The sequence below is a fragment of the Columba livia genome, unplaced genomic scaffold, assembly GCF_036013475.1.
Source record: "Columba livia isolate bColLiv1 breed racing homer unplaced genomic scaffold, bColLiv1.pat.W.v2 Scaffold_83, whole genome shotgun sequence".
Taxonomy (NCBI): Eukaryota; Metazoa; Chordata; class Aves; order Columbiformes; family Columbidae; genus Columba; species Columba livia.
This window is the reverse complement of record NW_027043811.1, coordinates 804,848-822,702: the sequence shown is the minus strand read 5'-3', so window position 1 is coordinate 822,702 and position 17,855 is coordinate 804,848. Positions and strand designations below refer to the sequence as shown.

The following is a 17,855-nucleotide window of genomic DNA, read 5'->3' as shown; positions in this document are numbered from 1 at the left end:
CTAAACACAGGCAGAGCAAAACCTCTGGAGGGAAAGGGATTGGAGCAAGCCCATAGAGCAGATCACCCTGCAGGCTCATAGCTGAGTTATGTGGCTCACTCACCTATAGTTATTTAATGAACAGCTCTGCGGGTGCCTGTCCCCCTTGGGGTGGCCGTATGTCAGCAAATATCAGCTTAAAGTAAATTCCTCATTTTCTTTATTCCAACCAACCTGCAACAGCCTGGCAAAGGCCACAGCCAAGACTACATAAATGAAAGGATGTGCCTTTGAAAGACCATGAGGGAGCAAATCTGTTGGCTGTGGATCTCACCCGCACTAAATCTTTTCCACCCTCCACAGTGAAAATGCCTGTGTTGATTGCACCTCTGTAGACCAGCCAGTTGAGATTTCTGTGTCTGCTCTGCAAAATGAGATCTGGTGTTGGATGTGGCTTTGTCCAGTGTTTCTGAGTTTGCTCTGACAGAGACATGTGGAAGATGAGACACACATTTTCAGCTAGCTCCCTCAAATGCCAGCGTGAAAGAAACTCCTTTCAGTTTAAAGAAAAATGTCGGTTCTAACCCCAGGTCTGATCCTTGCTTGTTTTTCACCCTTAATCCATCCCTGACCTCTGCACCAAGAGTGTGGGAAGTGCTGCTAGGTCAGGAGGGTATGTGCATGTGTGTGTGGGTCTTCTGGGGGTTCCAATGAGACAAAAGCCAAGAAGCAAAGGTCTCAGAACCCTCCCTGAAACCTGGAGCCAGGGCTTGGGTTTGCCCAGCAAGGTACTGAGCAGCTCAGCATCCAATCTCCCTCCCGTCCACTCCCATGTGGCGGAGATTGTTTGGGATTTTTCTCCCAGTGCAGTGAACAGCTGTCTTCTACAGGACATCTGTGCTCACGGGATTGTTTTGTGACGACAATTTGAGCTAGGCCTAAAGAAGCAAGTGGGAGGAGGTTTCCTGGAGCTCTTGATCAGAGCCCTGATCAGGTATGACTGAGGAACCTGTAGAATGGGAAGAATTCAGAGGGGACATGTTTTAGCCCTGATGCCATGTATGGCTTTCTCTCCCCAACTCCACCCTGCTCTTGTCCCCACCCCACCAATCAGGCTCTTTAACATGACAAAGAGCTTTGAGGAGCAGAGGATGGTGAATATTGCAGTCCCGGGCAGGGTATAACCAGCTATAAAGGTAACTGCCTGCCTACACTTCAGGGCTACCTTAACTCCTCAAGTCAAGGTGACATCTAATAGAAGGTGGTGGAACCCCCTCTTCATCTGCTCCACATGTGTGCACACTTGGCTCTGCCCCCCTACCAGGCTTACCCTGGTGGGCCTGTTATGGGGTACCTGGAGTTTTACTGGAACTCGGCTGCAGAGGCAGGACATGCCCCCACTTCGATTGGGCCAGCTGGAGCCACCAGTGTCAATCAGTCTCCAGAGGCAGGAAGGAAGAGACAGACAGCAGGTAAGGTCTTTCAGCTAAGTTCTAGAGCTGATCCCCAGGATATCTGTGGTTCCAGGCCAGCCACCTCGAGCAAATTTTTCTCTCTCCCTGACTTGTTTTGCTGATGTGTGAGCTGGACAAAGTGTGACATGGTGGTAAAGAAGGATGGGTGACCTTGGGCAGTCACACCACCTTTCCATGCTACTTTTCTTCAGTTTCCTAAACCTGAACAGAGCCTGCATAGTCCAGGCACTGGCAGGTCTGTGCTCCAGGCTAAAGGGCAATGTGACAACATGGTCTCATGGAAGTTCATTGTTCTCAGCAGGAATGTCTGGGCCTCCTTTTAGTCAAATGCTGTCTTTGTGTTATAGAGAGAAACAAATCCTGAAGGTAATTCTACTCATAGCATCCCTTACCCCTTACAAAGTCTTCATGCCCTCTGTGTGTTCATTAAACTTGAGCCAAGGCGTGCACACTGTGGTGGGAAATCTGTTCCCTTTAAATCCAGCTTTGTTACTTGCTGCTTCTTTTAATTTGCCATTTTCCTCTCTCTATTTCCCTCTCATTTCCATGTTCTTTTTGCCTTGCCTTTCCCTGTTTGTGAGAAAGTCCCAGGTCCCACCGCAGTGGCATTTTCTGTTCCTGCCATTCCTCTCCCACTCCAGTAAGTGGCAATAGAATAGCTGATGAAAGCAGGTTTTGCCCAGCCCCATTGTATGGCCAGCAGGGTAGTTAATGCTCTTGTAAGGTTAACGGGTGGGAGGAGAGCGAGCTTTTGGAGTGCCAGTTTCAAGCTGTCAGAAACTCAGCCAAAGTGTCTGGTGGCTATTTGGCATGTGGCTACTTGACATGTAGTCTGGAGAAAGGCTTAGGTTCTCTGCACGCTGCCTGCTCCACAGAGGCAGCAGGCAGATTGACTCACTCGTGCCTCCAGTGAGACTGGTATATAGACTTAAAACCCATCTTCAAACACTCTTCTGCTGCCTCTCTTTAAAGAGAGAGCCCAGTCATGGAAGCAAAGGTCTACAGATAACAAGCATTTGTGGGATTGGGTCTGTCTTGGGTTTTCATGTTTATGTCTGTTGCACTGCTGTTTGTATTTCTTGTTTCCTCTTTTCTTCACTCTCTTTTCATGGGAGGGAGAATCCATGTGTCTTGAGCTTGAGCTGCAGATGGTAAATTACATGCAGCTTTGGGATGACAGGATGAGCAGGAATATGTGGGACTTTTAGCTGTGTGGTGTCTTGTTGTGGTTCCTCTCTAACAGAAGACTTTCCTGTTTTCCAAGCCCACATTCTCAACATGCTAATTTCCTACCTATAAGGTTTTTACTGTGCAGCCTGCAGGAGCCGAGCATCCTGTGATCCCCCACAAAATTTTAGCTTGCTGTGCTTTCAGGTCACAGATGTCCAGCTTCCTCTCAGGCTCTGCACACCCCTGCACATAACACCTCAGGATTTTGTACCTCTTCTGTTGACAACCCATTTCTCCTCGTAGGCAGAATCCCTTTGTAATTCTCATGGTCCTGCTTGCCAGCACCAGAAACCTGCCCCACTACACACCTGCCTCTTCACACAGCCCATGCTCTGGGTAATTATAATAGTCTAGGAATATGAAATAGCCAAGAACAGGCCTAAAAGAGCAGGCAACCCTAGAGTGGCAGGCACCACAAAGACAGGTACGCCTCTGTCAGGAAGTGTCAAGGACAGGAGGGTAACACGGAAAAGATACCGCAGACATGGCCACCTTACTGAGGCCCAGCAACACCTCAAGGCTTTGAAGTGTTTGCTTATTAAGCATCTCAGTTTAGGACACAAGGAAGGGTTTGGTAGGATGGATGGGGACATAATTTCTCAGGAGGACTTCAGTACTTTGTGTGTAATATACATTTGGGAGGTTGAGGAGGGTGTCTCAGTGAGCTTCGGAATCACAGCTCTGAGGGTGACTATGAAGGAGATTCGGAGCTGTTGACTGGGCTCAGTAGTCAGAAAATGGCACTGCCCTATTCACCACACCTCCCCTCTCCTGAAATGTCAGTAGGAGGAGAGGAGATGGACCATGCAGAAGGGTCTGCGGAAGAGTAGCTGGAGGAAGGAGGAATTGACAGATTTATCATTGCAGTTATGGGGAAGGAGGGAGACTGGCATCACAGCCCTTCCAGTCAGGGCTGGCCTGAGAAGGTCTCAGCCTCTCACAGATCCCATAAAAAAGGCAACTGACAGAGAGGTGCTGGGGTAACTTCTCTTGTTAGCATTTTCCTATTCAGGCAGCCTGAATGACTTTGCATCTTGGCAGCTTTTGTCTGGACTAGTAGCCCAGATTGCTTAGGAAGTTTTTTCTTTAGATCTTTATCTCAACTTTGTCCTCAACAGAAACCCCTTAAGACATGTACCAGGACAAGTGACAAGGGTCTTGGACACTTTCATCTGCACACTTGAATTTTGTCCTCTGTGTCCCTGGTACAGAATTATTGTATCTTCTCAACTATCCCACAAATCTACCTTTCGTCTCTCACTCCCCACTTCTGTATCAAATTTATCTCCTTTGTTTGTGTCTTGCCAGAAGCCCCTCTCAGCCAAATAGGTCCCTTCATCTATATATGTGTTTCCAGCAGTGGGATGGTGTTGTGGTTTAACATGGCAGGCAGATAAACACCATACACAGCCATTCGTTCACTCCCCTGCTACCTCAGTAGGAGCAGGGAGAGAATTGGAAAAAAGGTAAACCTCATGGGTTAAGATAAAGACAGTTTAATAGTTCAGACAGGGATAATAATACTAATAGTAACAGTAAATTCATAGATGTAGACATATAGATACAAAACAAGTGATGCACTCATTAACTAACACCCAGCCAGTTCCTGAGCAGCAGTCCCCCAGCTAATTTTCCCCTAGTTTATATACTGAGTGTGACATCATACGGTATAGAATATCCCTTTGGTCAGTTTGGTCCTGGTCGTGCCCGCTCCCATCTTCTTGTGCATCTCCAGCTTCATCATTGAAAAGTCCTTGACTTGGTATAAACATTGCTTAGAAACAACCAAAACATCAGTGTATTATCAATATTCTTCTCATACTAAATCCAAACCACAAGTACTACACCAGCTACCAGGAAGAAAATTAACTCCATCCCAGCTGAAAGCAAGACAGATGGCCTGTGGTGAGAGCCATGGGCAAACAGAAGTGAGCGTATATCCAAGGCCTGACTGATGCTCTCCATCTGCTGCCCCATCATTGTAAGCAGACTGCTCTGCCCCACCATACACTCTGGTTGGTAGTCACTTTGCCATTGTCTATCAAGTGCCTTGAGATTGGCAGGCAGGCAGGCAGTTCTGAGGACCCCAGTCACCAATTCAAAGCTATGCTTGCAGTCATGACCAGGCCTCTTTACACCATACTGAAGCTGAAATATCACCGGGGCATTTTGGAGGAGGATAGTAACGCTGTGAGCCAATGTGTACCATTCTCCACTCCCTGCTTTGACTTTTCTATCTGGTGAAAAGGAACCATGGGCATCCCAGAGGGCTGAGCTGGGAAGCTGCTCGCTGTCAGTGGGCTTGTCTGTGCTCACAGATCCATGAAGGAAGGAGGGTGACACAGGCCTTTGCATCAAGAAACTCCCTGCCTGGTTGGCAAGGAGCTCTATAGCATGCAGGGAGCATGCTCATATCCACACAGCTGTGCATTATGTCTTGTATACCTTCTCTCATTGTCTTTTTATTTCTAGAAGTAGCCCCAGCTTCATCCAGTTCTGGGAATTACAGCCAGTTCACACCAGATTCAGCCACGAGTCCACATTCGGCAACCTCATCCCCACAGCTTACAGCTAAGTCTCAGAAGGGCAGAGAAGATGGAATGGAGGGGGTGAGGAAGGCCAAGAACCGCACAGCTTTCTCCAAGGAGCAGCTGCAAACCCTGCACCAGCGGTTCCAGAGCCAGAAGTACCTCAGCCCTCAGCAGATCCGGGAGCTTGCTGCTGCCCTGGGACTCACCTACAAGCAGGTAGAGATAGAGATTTTGACCCATGGTATATCTGTCACAGCAGCTGAATGGTCACCTAAGGCAGGATGGAAAGATGAGGCTCCAGCAGAAAGTAGAAGCAAAGGTGCCAGCTAACAGTTGCTGTCCTGACTATTCATGCCCAGAGGTCAGAAGCACTTCTGGGGGACAGGAGTGGCAGTGGTACCTCCTTGGGGCCTCTCCAGTTAAGGGTACACTTGTAATAGAATTGCAAACACAGTGATGAACACATAGTTTGCTACAAACAGCTTTTATCTTGGGCTTGACAGCACTTCACAGATTTTTTCCATGCACTGGGGAGCTTCACAGAAACGCTGGCATGCATCAGTTCTCTGATTGCCGGGGCTGCAACATGCTGAAAGTTATTGCTAATATTTCCCAGTGCTGACCTTGTCCAATATCTAATACTGATGCACACTCAGCATGGCTTGTCTGCTTGACACCTGCTCTCCACTCCTTGTGGGTACTTCTAGGTTCATACATTGCAGCCTTTCAGTGTTGCCGCTGATCTCCAGGTAGTGTGTAGTGAACTGATGCTGGCTCAAATGATGCGTTCCTAAAGCAGAGGGGGCTGGGGAACGGGGCACAAGTGCTTGCAGTTACCATTCCAAAATCTGCCTGGAATTTGGATATCAGAGCTGGATATTATGGTCTGGATGCCCCGGGATGCCCTGGGACTAAAAATGTTGTATATGCACTTTAGGTGCACACGTGCATGCATGCACTGAACTGGTTCTGTCAGGGACAAGCTGGTGGGACAACCTGCTCTTTCCTTCAATCCACATCCCTGCAAAGACTGTTCTCAAAGCGCAGACACAGCCCTGGGGGGAAAAGGCTCTGGAATTCAGCCCAGCAAGGAACTTTGAATTTGGGAACCGCTGGTTACAAGGAGCAAACCTTTCCCTTCTCCACTTTCAAGTGTGCAGCAACAGTGTCTTAGAAATTTGCCTGTAGTGCAGAGGGTTTGTAGAGACCTGGGTGGGTCTCATTTGCACCAGTCATTCACCTCTGTGATTGAAATGAGTCAATTTTTCACAGGTATAACTGTTCTGTGGACATAATGCGGCTCCCTCCTCCCACCATGCAGATGAACTAGCCACCTGCTGAGGCTACTAGACAGACACCTCCCCTTGGCAACAACCCCAAGGAGCTCTTAAAGAGCTTTATCTGCTGCTGCTTATATATCTATGTCATCTGGTCATTCTTGTGAATCTGATAACATTTGCTCCTCCCTCTCCTTTGCTGATGTTTTCTCTGCTCTCCCTTCCCCACCCAGGTGAAGACTTGGTTCCAGAACAGGAGGATGAAGCTGAAAAGGTGCCAGAAGCAAAGTCTGTGGACTGAACGGGCTCAGTGGCTCACAGAAGTAAGAACATAGAACATGAGTCAGCATGGTCCTTCTATCTGGGCAGTTAAGTCCTGTGATGTCTTTCCTCCACAGGGGCAACTTAAGTGTACAAGTATCAGCATAACCTGCCTTCTAGTTTGTTCAGCACAGAGGCAGAGACTTCACACAACTGTCCATGTTCTGTAGGTACCCTACCACTGGGCTTGCTATGCCACTGAAACGCTTCCAGAGAAAAGCTGGTTTCCTCACATTATATATATATATATATGTACACACACACACATATATGTATATATGACTGTATATTCACCCCTGAGCTATGGGAATAGTTCTTCTTGCCCTCCCAAGCTATTGCTGCTGATCAAGAGAAAACACAAAGTGTGAAGGGACAGACCCTTAGTACGTGTCACGCCTGTGGGTACCAGTGGAGAAGCTATGTGTCTGACTAGCTGTCTTTACCTTTCAGAGTGGCTTCCAGCCAGGTACTTACCTGGACGGGCACCCCAAATTCCATGAGGTCTACCCAATCACCACAGCCAGCAACATCCAAACCATGCCTCCATCTCACCAGCACTACGGAGCAGGGCAGAACACTTACACAATTGTGACCGACGAGGATGGAGGAGTCTTTGGCAAAGGTGGGGGCACCTGCAGCAGCCAGCAGACAGTGGGCTTCATTGCCCAGCACAAAGTAGACTTTTACCACAGCTGTCCTGGAAATGTGGAATATTCCAGCACAAAGACAGGTGACACCTGTAACTTTCACCACTCGACCACCATGGGGGCTCCTTTCCCAGCCACTGCTGGCCACCATCTCTATCATTCCTAAGCACTGTGGATGCCGGGTACTTAAGCACCCAGGAATCAAATCTTCTTCTCATCTCTCCCTTTGTTATTCATGTGCCCTGCAGCTTGAGGGCATCATGTAGCTACAACTTGTTTTGACATCCCAATACGTGCCTGCAAGCACAGACACACAGACATGCAGATACACCTGTTTGCCCATATATGAACATACAGCTCTTCATTCATATGCCCTTACACATGCACACACACATCCCTTTCTTTATTGGCACAGACACTCAAGTTCCCTTATAGTAACACCCAAGATCTGGCTATCTAGATTATCCCCTGGATCTTCTAAATTATTTTGTCTCAGAGGAGGCACAGATTCCTTGGGGATCCCATTTATACAAATCACTGTACAGCTGTGTATACATAACACACAAAGCCATAGGCTGTATGGAGAGGTGCAGGTCACATACTTTTCACTGAAGATGGAGAAGTTACTGTCACATGCCAGGCATCCATCTGATGGTTAGATCATCAGTTCTGTAGGTCAGCCACAAGGTATAGAATTGATGAAGTGTCTAGTGAAGGCATATGTGACAAGTAGTTTGCAGAAAGGCTGGTAAGATGATCCTGTAAACATCAAAATGATAAGCAAGCCCCTTGTTCTGGTCTGTATCTTTCTCTGCCTCCCCTTAAGAAAACCAAACAGTGCATTCAATCTGGCAAATAAAATATTTTTTAAGGTAGATTATGTATTTTTTGGTATCTTTTTCTTCCACTATAATAGAGTATTGCAGTATGAAATCCAGGCTGACCATAAATAGCCATAGCAATTGTATGCCATTGCTGTTACTGATTTGACTCTGAAATGATGAACATAGATTTTCCTGTGTTATTAATGGATCAGCTTCATTACTCTTGGCAATGTGAGATATCTAGAGTCAAAGGACAAGGTAACTACCACCCACCTTAAGAATTTGCCCTACTCGGCAATATTTAATACTAGGAGTTGTTAAAACATAGAGGTACCATAATTTCTAAACTGAATACAATGTAAGGGTCTATGTGTCTAAAAACAGATGTGTGTTTCAAAGTATATCTAATAACAGAGCCCTCGTTCCCAGAGTCACAGGTTTTCTGTCGCTTTATGATAATGACAATGACTCTATCTTAATGCAATGAAGTAGCTGTCATGGTTAAAAAAAAAAAAAAAGCAAAAAATTGAGGCAATTTATGTCTTCAGCTGGCACATTAAGAGGCACAGTCTTCTATTTGCAAAAATGGTTTATGTTCCTGTGCCTCACAGCTGTTTGTTCCCACCCCCACTCCCTCATGCAGCCACTCTTTGACATTTTTGTTGTTCACCTACACTGTTTATAGAGCTGTACTGTAAACTGTATGACCAGAATGATTTGGGGAAAAATAAGGCCTGGCAAATTTCTAAGTCATACAGGTTTTGAGATTCATTTTAATGTGCAGCCTGAACAGGCATCCTATGCAAGTGCCTGAGCTTAGGAAAGACATGTTCTTGCAACCACTGCACCGCCAGAGGGGTGGGGATCGATTGAGTTAGCTTAACTGAAAGGTGCTGGGTAATATCTAAAGGTGGAGTACAATAGCAGCAATTATCAGGGCTCTCACGTGAGCAGGAGGAGTTTTTTTCAGCTCCTTTGGAACCAACAATGCTGCTACTAACCTGAATATCATCTGGAACCTTTCCATACCACCCCACCAAAGGCTGCTGCAGGTGAAAAAGTTAAGGTTGTGACCGATCCTCATTAATAATTCTCTGGAAAAGGAGTCACCAGTTGTGCCCTTTTCCTTCGGGGATGCATTAGGACAGGCAGAATCTTGGTGTGAAGCCTCTGGGACTGGCTTGCAGAAGGATGCTGGTTATAAGAGCAACAGTTGTGATCTCCCTAGTATTGATATTCAGCAAAGCCATGCTAACAAACACTGCCAAATCTTGCAGTTTCCTCAAGAGGCCCATAGTTTTTTTCAGAAGCCATCATTCAAAGCCAGTTTGTTGCCACAAGTGGTTCTGGAAACTAAAGCCTGCAGCAATTCAAACAGGCAACTAAGCAGCTTCCAGGAAGGGAGTTCATTGATATCTGCTGTATCAGGAGCTGAAGTCCCGGTGCTCTGTGTAGTAACAGCAGGAATGTAGCTCCTGTTACAGGTAGCCCCCCAGCCACTGCCAGCCAGAGAGGACTACCGAGGACTTGCTTTCTCTTCTGGTCTTTCCCTCCTATCAGGCAATCACTTGGATGCATCTTGGGCTTCACCCAAGGCAGCAGTTGTAATTGACAAAAGATTTAATGATTCAGGCACAGCCCAGCTGCTTGAGACACACCCTGTCTGTGAGCACATTATTTCAATTAAATGTGAGAAATTAATTATAGCCTGATTATGAAAGAAAGTCACAGATATGACCTCAAGGTGCTCTTCAAAAACTTTGGACAGCATGAAGATAATATGTCCCTCACAGGAAAACACACTTTTTTTTTTTTTTTCTTTCTTCCCTAAGACCATGATTTTGGGTCCTTCATGCCTCTTGACTGCTCAATATTAGCCAAGATGCTGCTGGCCACTGATGATGAGCCAAGCAAGAGATATGTGGCAATGCTTTACTGAAAATTTCCAAACCCTGTTAGCTTAGCATTTGAGTCATGCAGCATAGTCAGATAACTAAACAAAATGTTTACGCGTGTCTGTAGGGAAGAGCCTGTTAAATACCATTACTTTTATCTGCACTGGAGAGACGACCAGGGCTATGAGCCCTTGTTCATGGGCCACTCAGAAGAAATGCATAGCTTACAAAACATCACTGCTGGTCACATTGGCACAGAGAGCAAGGAATGAGAGGTTGCTTGCAATAGTCTGCTTGCTTGGTATTTTGCCTATGGTACAGGAAAAGCTGGAACACAGTAAACTAGAGAATAAACCCTGGCCTGCATTTGGGTGGAATTGTCTGTACCACTGGAGCTACATCTGCAGTGTAGACAAACTGGAGTGTTGACACTGTAAAAGTGCAGTGTATTCCCACAAGTTATAATACATATGAAGAGCTCCATATGAACATACAGTTTGATCCTAAAAAGGTTTGCTGGCAAGGTGAATCATGTTTGCAGTGTGCAGAAATCACTGTTACACAGCAAAGTCACCAGAAGCAGCAGTCCTAACAGATGTAATATATCGACATTCACTCACTTCCTCCAAGGAACTGGTAGTTCTGGTAGAACTTTAGGAAGTGTGAGTTTGATGGGATTAGTTGCAACTCCACCTTTTTGGTAGTAGTGCTGCAATCACCTGTGCAGTTGTTTCATATGGTGAAATGACTCAGGCATATCAAGGTAACAAAGGGTATCTCCAGTTCTGTGGAAAGGCAGAGTCCTACTTAATTTCACAGCTTCTAGAAACCCTACATGATACACTAGCAGTCCCTTCTGGCCCACGCACTGAAATTCCAACAGCCACTCTTCATGTTCCCTCCAGCTCTACAACTACATATGCTTGTCAAACCTCCATGCAACTCAGGGAATAGCACACCCATGAAGAAACACTCAATTTTTGCAAAATGGTCCCACAGGAAATGCACGAAACCACAAACTGCAGCATGCAGAGCAAGCCACCTCAGTCCCAGGGCTGTTTTCACAATGATCTGTTTCTGCAGGAGGACATCTGCCAGCAAAGCTCTGGCTACCTCCTTGTGTCAGAAACATAGAAGAGAAACACATCCAAGCAACATGTGTAATCTGTAGCAAGCATGCTCTGCAACCATTCTGCAAAGACCTGCACACTTTGTGTATTTCTTTAGAGCTCAAATTTTCATCTTAAAAACAAAACCAGACCAACCAACCAACCAAACAAAAAAACACAACACCACCTGGAAGCTGCTAATTTTAAAGCCAGAGGGCAAGTTTTCAGTATTGATATATGGTTCAGCCATTTTTTTTTCCCCACGTGAATTGTTGAAACTAACACTACTACTAGACCATTACCCAGAATTCATCCAAACTGATGTTGGGACATGAGACAAGTCAGGATGAGAATGGATTTCCATTTTGCAATACAAGAAACTCTGTGAATGTGGTATTCCCCCCTCTTCCAGGCCAGGTTTACATTTTTCTACTGTTGAAGGTTGGCAACACACACATGGACAACTCAACTCAAGCTTTCTTTCTCCTCTACAGGCTCAAACCTCTACTCCTCCTCCTTCCAGCACATATTCCACCTCACCCTAGGAAGCAGAGCATTACGGTATTGCAAAAGGAAAGCAGACATGCTTTGGCACCCACTCAAGCAGGTTCTGGTCAGCAAAGGACCTGTGGCAGTTTGAGCCTGGGCAGTCATCTGTCAGTTTAGCCAGTTGTGCTCAGTGGGAGTATCTATTGAACTATCCATTTCAGAAAGATGAAAAGCTTTGGTGGTGTACTGTAGTTTAAGGAACTTGAAATTGAAGCCAAACAGATCATTTTTGCTGGTTTAAACTGTGGCTATTAACAGGAGCTTGGCTCTGCCAACACAGCAATAGGATCAGTTTTTGAGCACAGACAGCTGCCTTATTCCACTAGTGCTGGTCTCCATGGACCCTTGCAGCCCTTGGCTGCATGCAAGTTGCACAGGTGTTCAAATTGAGCAATACATAAGGAAAGCAAGGCTCTGATGAACCAAAGCTCACTGAGCAGAAAGAGGTTCATTGGATCTCTAAAACAGTGGCTGCTGATGCACAGTCCAGTTGCCTGCCCCTGAAGCATCCCTCACCTGCACTAGGCAACACAACTGCATGTTGAAAACAAGGCTGATGGACTTCTGTGACCTACTCCTTTTAAACAGTTACTTGAACCTACTTTTGGAAGAAACACAGTAGGGTTACCTCTTTTCCTCCTTTCCTCAGTACTGCTGGTATAACCTGTGCAAAATAACTATTCTTGTAGCAGGCTGTTCCAATGCAAGCTGATGACACTGTTGCAACTTTAAAATAAAACAATTTATTTTCAATTCAAACAAGTTTTTAAAAACATTAAGCAGAAAAAAAAAGTATAAAAAGAGAACATGCACATTAACATTAAACATTCTTGAGATGACTGCAAGAAAACAGACTTCAAGAAAAATTATTCTGGAACAACAACAAATGTCTCCTTTGCAGTGAAAGTTTAACTATGACATACAACCCTTGGGCAGACATTTGAAGACAGGGTTGCAGCAAAAATGTGTGCTAACCACAAAAAAAAACAACTAAACAAACAAAAAACCAACCAAACAACAACAAAAAAAGAAACAAACAAACAAAAAAAAACACCCCACACTCTACCACATGAATATATATGCTTTTACCATCTCATTTACTCTGGCCAACTCCTGCCATTTTGTATTCCTGGGCAGTGGCAGATAGAACTCTGCAGTTTCGTATCTTGTAAAAAACAAAAAAACCCAAAAAAGCATCAAAACAAAACAAAAAAACCACAAAAACAAACAAAACCAAACAAACAAAAAAAACACCCCAAAAAACAAAAAGGTCAGTTTTACACAGATTGGAGCTGACTTCCAGATTCTTCACACTTGAAAAGGATGATTCAACAAGAGACAAAAATCCTACTAGCTTATACTCTTAAAACTGGGATTAGACAAGAGAGTGGAGAGCCATCCTGCTCTAGGCCCTTGGATGACAACTGCTGAGACCCAACAGGATTCCCCATCCCTAACATCCAGTTTCCAGGGTAAGTGACATTAAACTGATGTTTACAATAACAAAATCTTTTACCTAACTACCTGCCTCTACCCCAGAGAAAGCTGCACTGTAGCAGTGCTGTGTTTATGAAGTGCTAGGGGACCATCATGTACAGATAAGCAGACTGTTCTCACCCCTCTGAAAATGGCTACACACAGCCACTCCTCACACTTGCGACAATGGTGCTCAGGGCTACCCGCTGCTGCAGTTTACAGATTGGGACAGGGCTGGGACAGGCCAACAGTTGCTCAACAGCAATGCAGAAGGACAAGATCTAAACTGGGTAGGGATAGGTCCCAGAGACACCATCCTGAATGAGCTGACAGGCACAAGTAATTTAACAGTTTTGGAAAACAAAGTTTCCATGTCAGATATGGGCAGTAATCCACTTTCCTCTGCACCTCACTTCCTCTCAACTGCCCTGTGTACACAGGAGGGCAGTGAGCAAGGGGTAGGCAGGTGCTGACCCCTCCAGGAGGAGCTGCTGGGAGTAACTGGATCAAGTAATCTGAAATCAGATGACTCATAGCTTCTCAGTGAAGGAAGAGAGGATGCAGATGAACAACCTACTAGCAGTCAGCTGACTGAGATAACAACAGAAATATGCAAGACAGAATGAAAGATTCTGGGCTACAGCAGCGTATTTCTGGTGGAAAGTTGCTGAAGTGCTGGGTTTTCTTCTCCAGCAAAGATCTGCTGCAAGACATAACAGGGAACAGATCAGAGATCACTTGGTGAAGAGGCAGCAGAGGAAGATGAAACTTGGACAGCCAACATAGACCTTTACCACCTCTGCTGTTCCTGACTGTGGCATTGGACATTCCCCTCCATGAATGAAGTTTCACCTATCTGCACACAAAACACCTTTGCCAAGGGTTAGCTATGGACAGACAGGTGCCTTTAAACAGAAAACTATCCCAAGGCAGCAGGGTGGTGAGCCCCGCCAATGACTTAAACAGGAGTAGGGGAGGAAGGGCAAAAAAAAGGAATACAAACTGGATCCTTGAGTTAAGACCCTAGAAACCCCATAAGAGGAAACAAAAGGAAGAAAATAATACTTAGGCCTAAGATTCATAACCACTCTGGGTCCCCAGGGGATGCCAAGGGGCCTGGTACTGATGCCGTACAGGAGAGCTTGAGAATTGTGTGACACTGTCAGAGGTGCTCTGGAAGCCATAGGTATCTTCTGACTGCAGGTTGACATAATCCATATCAGCAGTGTAGCCATGATAGAAGTTCATCTGCTGGCTTAACAAACCCATGGCTTGCTGGGTATTGCAGCTTGTCCCACCTTTTCCAAAGAGCCCCTCATCCTCCACAGCCATGAATGAGTACAGGCTCTGCCCATTCCCATAAGTCTGGCCAGCGCTGTAAGCCTGCTGCATGTTGGTCACAGCCTGAAGGTTCCTGCTGGTGCTGACCGGGAAGCCCTGGTGGAATGTGGGGGCTATATCCAGGTACGCAGCCTGATGAAACCCGTTCTAGGAGAGACAAAGACTGTTCAGTAATGGAAAGCATCACACCAGCTGTGCCTATTCTTTGGGATGGGTCTTCCTTTCTCCCCTGTGCCAAACAGTAGTGTCTTTTTTGTACTCATGGTCCTCACTATAAACTGATAATAACAGAGATGACAATATCTTAAGTTCATCATCTCCAGCTCAACGTATCTGGCAGCACAATGCTGGGGAGAAAAACAGCATGGGTAGCTCTGCTGGCCCTCTTTGGCTGTTTTATTTTCTATCTAGTCTCAACTGGGAGAGAAGTGGACTGGAAACCGAGTTCTTTCAGTGCCAGGGCAGGCTTAAAATAGATGCCACTGTAAGCCCTATTACGAGAAATACAACTGGCTCAGTAATATCGAATCCTGTGCTTTGTTCGAGTTCGCAAGTTGGACATGATGCACTTCACTCCACAAACTGGAGGAACTGTGACTGTTGGTAATGGGGGAATTCTCTCACCTGTGGTAGATACACCCCTTTTTCCACCCACTGGCTCTCCTTCTGGCAACGTTTATATTTCATCCGTTGATTCTGAAACCATGTTTTCACCTAGAAGTCATGAGGGAAGGACACAGGGCATTAGAAATTAATTCCTAGAGCTTACTACACATTCTAAAGATGTTTTGCCTTCTACTACAATACAATTTCTTCTTGTCTTCTAATACTATAGATAATTTCAGCAGCTAACAATATGCAGCAGACCCACGTAGCTGTAGATTCAGAGCTGAGACTTGAAAACTAGCACTCTTACTCCTCAGGTCACCATGGGATCTTTCATGACACCAAAAACCTTACCTGAAAGACGGGCCAGGACAGCTACAGAAACACAGCTTGTACAGTAGCATCTCACTGGTGCACCAAGATCGGTGCAGACTCGGGAGTGAGTCATTCCTTCAGTCAGACACAAGTAGCTGGCCTGGCAGGGACCCTTTGTCTAGGGATAGACCCAGGTGCCACTCTATGAAACACAGCTTGCATAGCAGTGCATCTGACTTTTCGCATTGAGGGACAACACATGTCCACACAAGATAGTAACCTGACTCTGCATAGCCCTGCTCTGTATGCACTTTAAAACACCTGCACAGAGTGGGTGGTTGGTGCTAGAACCAAACATTAAGAGGAAGACTGAGTCATAAGTCTTCACACTCTCTGCTCTCTCACATAAGTAGTGGCATAAACAAGACCACATAAGAAACTCGTCTTTGAGGTCTAAGTAAAAACACACAAAAAAAACTTGCTCACAAGTTCACTTCACACCAGGGATGTGACTCAGCTGCTCAGAGCAAGATGCTCACCTGCTTGTAAGTGAGCCCTAGGGCAGCAGCAAGCTCCCGGATCTGCTGAGGGCTGAGGTACTTCTGGCTCTGGAACCGCTGGTGCAGGATTTGTAGCTGCTCCTGGGAGAATGCTGTGCGGCTCTTGGCCTTCTTCACCACACCTTCACCTTCCTCCTTGACCTTCTGGGAAGAGGGATGGGGGGATGGGCGGTCTGTGGTGGGGCTAGTGGCAGAGTCGGGGGTGTATTGGATGAGGGTCCCAGAGCTGGAGGAAGCCGGAGAGATGTCTGAGGAGAAGAGAGAATTGGGGTGAGCAGGGTCAGATGCAAAAGACCCAAAGACTTTGCAGTCCAGCTCTGAAGAATTTAAGATTGCAGCTGCCCCAGGACTCGAAGGGGCGCCGCAGCCAGTGCAGAGCAGAATAGTGGGTACCGTCACCCTCGGGTCAGGGGAAGCAAAAACCTCTGCTCACACCTCTGCTCCGTCCCGTCTGGACACAGGGGCCGCTGGCAGCCGCGCCGGTTTCCCGCCACCGCTTCCAACGAGGCAGCCGGCGGAGCAGCGCCTGTCGAATCCTCGCCCGGACGAGCGGCCGCCGGCAGCACCGGCATCCCCCCTCGCCCCCAGGGTAGAAAACACACAAGGGACAAAACCATCCCTCAGTCGAGAGCAGGCCGATCCCTTCCCCGGGGTCTGCCGGGCCGGCGCGCGTACCTGGGTGGCTGGGCGTCTTCTCCACCGCAGGGAAAGGGAGGGCGTCAGCCGGCGGAGCCTCCTCGGCGGGCATGCTGTCCATGCTCCCTGGAGAAAGCCAGTAGTAGTCCCCATACCTGACCGCACCTGGGTAGGGCAGGTAGGGCGGCATGGCCAGGTGGGCATTCATGGCCAGGCTGGGTCCTCCAGCCACGAGCAGGCGGCAAGCTGTCGGTAGAGGCTACAGACAACGTGCAGGCAGGTACCCCATTAGGCGGAGGTGGGGGGATGCTTTATGTCCTCCCCAGCCTGGCTTTGGCTAGAAGGGATTGTCATGGCCATTGTCATGTTAAAAGTCAGTTGATTGGAGGGGAGGGGCTTTGGGGGTATTCAGGGCGTGGGGGAGGGCTAGGACACCAGGCCCCACTTTCCAACTTGGCTCCTCGGGGGGGATCAGGTCGCTGATGCCAGCACACCCCTTCCTGCTGGAGGGGTGGGAGGAAGGACCTTGTTTTCCCCTCGGGGCCAGAAGGCCTGAGCGGAGCCGCCGGGTGAGTTGGACAGGGCTTGGCAGACACCCTCCTACCCTCATATTTAACACTCTTCCCACCTCCTCCTCACCGGTCCCCACCCAAATGCAAAGAATGGAGGGGAACCCAAAGCCTGCCTCGGGGCATGTGGAGGCTTTGCGTGTCTGCATTGCAGATCGCAACCATTATTGCAAACAGATAAGCCCTCCACCTCCCTGCAAATAAGCATTGACTGGGAGCAGGGGGGACGGCGCTACAGAGCGGTGTCTGTACGGTGGGGAGGGGGTCTCAAAGACAAACAAGCTGCTTCTCCATTGACTAACCCAAGGCTGAGACAAGAAGACCTGTTTTAGAGTGGCACAGAGGAATGTCACTTCACTTTTTTCAAGCTTCTTTCCTTAGTCATTTGACACATTTTTGTTGTTGTTTTGAAAGAAGTGATGGCTAAAAAAAAAAAAAATTTTTTTTTTTTTTTTTTTTTTGCTACCCACCAGGGAGAGGTGGGAATCACCCAGTCAGGTGCCAAAGAAAACAAG

At 47.0% G+C, this 17,855-nt stretch overlaps 2 protein-coding genes across 2 annotated transcripts; one reads left to right on the top strand and one right to left on the bottom strand.

Annotated features, from left to right (window-relative positions):
• Nucleotides 1-1,256: 1,256 nt before the first annotated feature.
• Nucleotides 1,257-8,274, top strand: LOC135578161 (homeobox protein NANOG-like). Its single transcript, XM_065048516.1, has 4 exons — nucleotides 1,257-1,451; nucleotides 5,157-5,431; nucleotides 6,726-6,815; nucleotides 7,264-8,274. Exons 1-4 carry the CDS (start codon nucleotides 1,271-1,273, stop codon nucleotides 7,624-7,626), a joined length of 909 nt encoding a protein of 302 aa, XP_064904588.1. The 5' UTR covers nucleotides 1,257-1,270; the 3' UTR covers nucleotides 7,627-8,274.
• Nucleotides 8,275-12,560: 4,286 nt separating this feature from the next.
• LOC135575287 (homeobox protein NANOG-like) lies at nucleotides 12,561-17,101 on the bottom strand. Its single transcript, XM_065048517.1, has 4 exons — nucleotides 16,811-17,101; nucleotides 16,115-16,383; nucleotides 15,279-15,368; nucleotides 12,561-14,801 (listed from the first exon to the last, which is right to left on the bottom strand). The coding sequence occupies exons 1-4, from the start codon at nucleotides 16,977-16,979 to the stop codon at nucleotides 14,385-14,387; spliced, it is 945 nt and encodes a 314-aa protein (XP_064904589.1). The 5' UTR covers nucleotides 16,980-17,101; the 3' UTR covers nucleotides 12,561-14,384.
• Between the last annotated feature and the right edge of the window lie 754 nt (nucleotides 17,102-17,855).

Excerpts from the sequence above, each read along its gene's own strand:
- LOC135575287 (XM_065048517.1), bottom strand. The coding sequence starts at position 16,979 with ATGAATGCCCACCTGGCCATGCCGCCCTACCTGCCCTACCCAGGTGCG. Across the intron at positions 15,369-16,114 it reads TAGGGCTCACTTACAAGCAG|GTGAAAACATGGTTTCAGAA; the intron begins GTGAGCATCTTG and ends CATGACTTCTAG. Across the intron at positions 14,802-15,278 it reads AAGGGGTGTATCTACCACAG|AACGGGTTTCATCAGGCTGC; the intron begins GTGAGAGAATTC and ends TGTCTCTCCTAG.
- LOC135578161 (XM_065048516.1), top strand. The coding sequence starts at position 1,271 with ATGTGTGCACACTTGGCTCTGCCCCCCTACCAGGCTTACCCTGGTGGG. Across the intron at positions 5,432-6,725 it reads TGGGACTCACCTACAAGCAG|GTGAAGACTTGGTTCCAGAA; the intron begins GTAGAGATAGAG and ends TTCCCCACCCAG. Across the intron at positions 6,816-7,263 it reads GGGCTCAGTGGCTCACAGAA|AGTGGCTTCCAGCCAGGTAC; the intron begins GTAAGAACATAG and ends TTTACCTTTCAG.